Raw genomic sequence first — 6,000 nt, forward strand, 5'->3', positions numbered from 1 at the left:
TCTTTGTAAAAGTAAACGAAAAAGGGAAATAGGGAAAGAACAAAGTTCTTAAGGAAATCTTTGTATTTTCTGTATCAAGATGGTTGTCAATGCAGTGTAGGGGTATATATATATACACACACACACACACAAGATAATTTGCTTATGAAGATCTTGTCTTGATTATGTTTAAATCAAGGACAATTGATATGCCTTGACTCAAGCTAGTATCAAGGATGTGGCTAAAGCAATGTAAAAGCATGTACAATATGAAACATGTGTAATATATCCAGGCACGAACCGTAAGTTTATCTTGGGGTCAAAGTATGAACCAAAAACACATTTCACTATTAAAGAACAAGAAAAAACTATATCAATATATGAATACCTACATTAGCGTATACTTTGTATTAACAAAAAATAGAAGAAGAAAATGCACAAAATAGCTATTTTTAACACATTTCTACTCAGTCATCAACCAAAATGAAATTCAACATATTTTTAAATCCCAAAAATCATTTATGATTCATTCTATAGTAAATTCCATACCATTTTCCTATTCAATGTACAAAATTAAAGATTATGTTAGAAAATCATCTCCTTTTTTACTTTTCTTTTTTTGTGAAATTTAGTTTAGATGATATTCCTAGTTTGAACATCGAATTTTGTGGTTGACTTTCCCATAATCCATAAATTAAATAAATGTTATGTTTATTGTCTCATTATATATTAGAAATTTTTTCTAACTAAAATTCAAATTAGAGTTACCGAGTAATTAAAAAAATTGAAAAAAAAAATAACAACACAAACAAAAGTTTGAAACAACTCAACCATATCCACTCAACATTATGTTCTATATTATGGATTCTTCTAATGTGTTGCCTTTTTTTTTTCTTTTTTTTTTAAGATCTAATGAATCATTTAGATGGAGTCAGATAGCAATATGTCAGCAACCAAATCTCAAAGTTCCAAACTTTAACTTTAAATATAACCATCCAACACATAGTCATTTAAATTTTTGAAAAATGGACAAAATCCAGTCATTTCAGTATATTTAAAATGAAGTTTCAAGAAAATTGATATCAGTAACACACTAACACTTAAATAGCGACCATTAATTTTATTTAGAGTTCTTGAGGCCAACTTGGCTATGGCCCTCCTTAGTCCCTAAAGGAAACTGTCCCTAAATATACCGCCGGTTTTAAAAGCGCCCGTGTAGGTCATTCGTTCCTATTGTCATACTCGTTGTATAACGCTACAAAGTACTGGGACAGGGCATTTTGGACTATACCAGCACTTTTTGGGACTACCCTAGCAGTTTGAAAACACTATGATAGGCCCAGCTTTTTGTAATGTGTCATGGAGAAGGCCATCTTGACTTTGTGAGAAACTCTCTTGTGGAGGTGTGACAGTTTGTTATTTGGTTTGGACAGTACAACTTTATCTTGGGTTTGGATTATTGTCTCTTGTTTTGTGTGCGGTATTGTAGCTTGTTATTTATGATCCTTTGACTCTTTGGTTTAAGTTAGAGGGAAATTGTTTTGAGGGTGTTGTGCAGTGTAGAGAAAATTTTTCTTTTTGGATCTAGTGCAAATGCAGATTCTAGTTTTTGGAGAGCTATTTGGGTGTAGTTGAGTTTTGAAATTTATGAGAGTGCCACTACACCGTTTTTGTGTTTCCGCAAATTTGATTTAGTGAATCTATTCCTTGCTGCCCGTGAAGGTAGGCTATTACCTAAACCATGTAAATTCTTGGTATTTTTGTAATTGTGTCTATGTTTCTTTCAAGTTCTCTTTATTCTCTTTCTCAACAAAAAAAAAGAAAAAAAGTTCTCTTTATTCTTATTATTCATTTGGAGATCTTTATCTAGCCCATAACAGTTTTCTCAATCAACCTTAGTAATTGGGCTTCCACTATTACAACAAACAGTATATTTGGGCTTAGTTGATTCACGTTAAAACAGAAAATACAAAAGCTCCAGCAAGATAAAGCTGCTGTATATTTAGAGGAGAAACTCAGAAATGAGTTGAAGTTGTAAAAATTTACCAAACAATGATCAGCAGCTCTGATGAACACAAATTAAAGAGAGAGGAAATCCACAACTAATTAAAAGACACAACTATTTGCAAAATACAACTCAAAGCCAAACTTCAATTAATTAACCAACAAATAACCAATTGATCAAATTCCACACAGCAAGTGTGTACATTTATTACATAAACATCATACTCCCAATAATGCACAGTTGAAAAAGATTGGTAATTAGTCAAACTATACAACATTTTCTTGAGGACCCGGAGGTGGGAACTTAGTTGGTCCCGCAGGTACTCCTCCTTGATTGCCCCATTGGTACTGAGGTTGTCCCATAGCTATCCCTCCTTGATTAGGGCTGCCCGCTTGGAACTGAGGTTGTCCCACAGGACTGTCCTTTCTTTGAGTTAAAATATAAGCAAAAAGACCACAAACCACACTTGCAAGGGACATAATGGCACCACCAGCAAAGATTCCAGGCTTCACAACATAGCATTGGAAGTAGTTATCGCCTTGTATGGTAGTTTGTTGAGAATTATTGTATGCAGAACCGAGCACCAACAAAATAGCCGCTATGACAACTGAGACCCTGTTCGATTGTGAAATAGACTAAATCAATTGAAAAACTAATTCGCAGGGGATATGCAAACTCATAAATTAAGCTAACCAAAGTTATTGGAGTGCAGAGTGAAATCTAATTTTTGCTAAAAAGAGAAGGGAGAAATGGAGATTAAATGAAACATTCAACCATGCACTTCATTTGTTATAAATTACCAGTTTTCCTAAAATATTAAGTTATTAGAAAATGATTAATTTAATTATCATGGTGGTGGATGGACTTAGAGCTTTTGGGTTTATGTCACGCCCAGAACCAATCAGCTCACCACCGCCCAAGCACATGTAAAAATTCTATTTCAATTATTCATGTTTTAGTAAAATGCAATATAAATGAAAAATAAATCGTTATAAAAAAGAGGAAACATGACCCCATAGCAAATTGATTTATATTTTTATAGATCCGGCCGGTTGTATTATTATTGATACGATGGTACCGCAGAAATATGTGCTTGTTGTTAATAATTACCTGATATTCTAAGTATGTTTCTCTTTATTGTTGCTTGAATGTTATTTTATATATTTGATATTTCTTTTAACCTTTCCGTGCTTCTTGTTAATCTTTTTAATCAAATATCAATATGGTATATAGGATTTATTGTGAAAATATTGTATACTTAATAATACTATATGACAGATCTTCGGTTAAAAGAACTTTTAATTCAGACAATAATAGTCCTCATTAACAATAAGATCTTAAAAGATAAGAGAGAAACAATCAAACTATAATGAATTTTGAAATACTCTCTCAGCAAGTAGGAAATTAATGAAACTCACCAGGAAAAGGAAAAGCAGGCCTGAGCTGCGGTCCAATTAGAGGTAGTAGGAAGAGAACCTCTTTTGCAACAACAAATACAACCAGTTGCAACAGTTAAAATTATTTGAGATAAAATAATAGCCAATAGTGCAACTATACCGAGAGCCGTAGCTGGACTCGAAGGGTATATACAATTGAGCCCATCAAACAACACCTGATCCATCTGGAAATAATAATAAAAAGGTAATGTAACCTTTTAGCAATGCTTTTATAATAAAATCAAGACCAGCTCATGATGTTGACAAAGCATGATCATAATTATTATGCCCCCAAAAAATTTAAAATGAAATAACATTGAATTAATCAATGGCCCCCTTGACTTTAAAAAATTGTACTCCATTTATATAGATAATTATAGTATTATTTTTTTGCCCTTGTTTCCCTTATGTCATTTTTATCTCATTAAATCAAAGTAGATGTTCCAAAAAATAAATAACTAAATCTCTTTAATAGAAACCTTCTTTCTATTATAGAAAATAAACCTTTTTTTTTGCATTTGGACAAATAGAAATGGCAAAAAATGAGATTTTATTATTTTTATTTTTAGAAGAAAGAAAATTTTGGGATCTTGTGGTTAGGAGTTAAAGATCTTTATTGTATTGTCATCATGTCATGTGTGAAAAATGAGGTTTTTCTATAATTTTTTTATTGTTATATTTTTCTTATATTGACATGTATAGTTTTAGGCATGTAAAGTGATGTTTATTATTTAAATTATTTAATATTAATTAAATATTATATTCTTCATAATTTTAAAAATATAAATATTTAATTTCTATAAATTATTTAGCAAAAATTATTGATTTAAATTTTTTGATGAATATTAATCGCGGATCCAAATTATTTAAAAGATTGTACATAATTTACGAATTGATTTAATAAAAAAATGGAGTTTTTTCAAACAATAATTTGATGTAAAATAATATATTTTAAATTTTGTTAAATCATTTTGTAAATTACAGTTTAGTCTAAAATTTAATTAAAAAAAAAACCATAATTAAAATAATGATCGTCCCAAACATCAAAAATTCAAACTTAAGCACTAAAATCCATCATCCTTTTCACGCCTCATGTAACTCTTAGGGGGGATTATACATATACCAGTAATGTCCCCCCTCACTCCCACAGCCCACTATGTTAATTTATTATATATGTTGCTCACGTATACGGCTAAAAATATTCTTGAGTAAAACTACACGATGTGAGGGTAAAGTGTTATTATATATTAGCTCACGATACATTGTTAATTAGTCCATTTCTGTACAATATAAGCTTTTTTGGATAGTTGATGTATGAAATTCTCTAAGTTTAGTTTTTTTGAAAAAAAAAAAAATGTCCTCTCTTTTCTTTTATCCATTCTTTTCTACTTCTACCTTCAACTTGCTTTCTCACACGCTACTATTTTTATTTGAATGTCAATGTTTGACTGAACACAAGTTTAAGAACCTATACCTAGCCACATAGAAGTACATAAATTTGACATAATTGAAATGGACATTTTTGAGGCTTTGGTTTTGGAGATAGACGTAACTAGATAAAGAAGTCATTCTAACTTTCTAAGTTTAACTAATGACTTTGAACCAAAGGAATCCACGAGAATATTGCACCATGATCAGTCTTGATGTAAGCATAATTCATGAAAATAGGTGCGTGCATGTCAGTTGTCACTGTAAATATGGTAGAGCCCTAACAAGATCAGTGCAAGTCTACGTTTGATGACAGAATCTTAATTCCATCTCAGTGAAAAGTTTATAACAAAAAATTGCACAGGTGGATCAGCATTTCTCATTGATCACACAGTGAAGCAGCGCCCTTAATGAGATACAGAGAAAGCAAGATGATAAAGAAACAAAACAGCAGTCTTAAATGAACCCATTAAAGGGGGGGAAAAAAAAGAACTAATTATCAAAACCCACTTATATTTTTGCTTACCTTAATCCTTGTAACCTCAGCAACAAAACCAAGAATCACTGCTAAGAGCCCCAAGAAACCCGCAACAACGGATATCACTACAACCTTGGACTCCATTGTCTCTCTTTTTGTTTCCTCTCTCTCCTTCAATGTGGAAGTGCTAAATATTTTTGCCTCTTAGCGTGAGAGAATTAGTGGTGAGTTGTGATTCTTATGAAATTATGATGCCCTATATATTGAGGACAGAATTGAATGGCAATATAGTGATAATCCTGAAATGTTCAGGACGAACCTGGAATAAGGAATAATATGTGATTTTCAAGGCAATTTCCTAGTCTCTTTTACATTGGGACTGAGATTCCGAGTGTAAGAACATTCCCTTAAAATGCCACTTGCCTGTATATTTTATCAAAGCTTATGTCAAGGCCAGCAACTCATCTGTATGTGTCTGACTTTTAGAAAAAAAAAAACAAAATTATCAACCTGTATGACCGTTTTATTTTTAAAATTTTTATTGTATAATTGTAATCAAGTTAGGACTTTACATGGTACTCAAGTACTATTAACACAAAACTCAAGCTTCCAGACCTCGAGTTTAAGGTGGCATTTTTAATCAAAAAAATTCCAATTCAACCACTGCCACAATA

General features: G+C 31.5%; 1 protein-coding gene across 1 annotated transcript; it reads right to left on the bottom strand.

Moving 5' to 3' along the window:
* Nucleotides 1-2,098: 2,098 nt before the first annotated feature.
* Nucleotides 2,099-5,532, bottom strand: LOC142618694 (protein MODIFYING WALL LIGNIN-1-like). The gene is made up of 3 exons (XM_075791684.1): nt 5,375-5,532; nt 3,403-3,605; nt 2,099-2,599 (listed from the first exon to the last, which is right to left on the bottom strand). Exons 1-3 carry the CDS (start codon nt 5,468-5,470, stop codon nt 2,251-2,253), a joined length of 648 nt encoding a protein of 215 aa, XP_075647799.1. The 5' UTR covers nt 5,471-5,532; the 3' UTR covers nt 2,099-2,250.
* Between the last annotated feature and the right edge of the window lie 468 nt (nt 5,533-6,000).

Source organism: Castanea sativa, chromosome 12 (assembly GCF_040712315.1).
Source record: "Castanea sativa cultivar Marrone di Chiusa Pesio chromosome 12, ASM4071231v1".
In the NCBI taxonomy this organism is placed as follows: domain Eukaryota; kingdom Viridiplantae; phylum Streptophyta; class Magnoliopsida; order Fagales; family Fagaceae; genus Castanea; species Castanea sativa.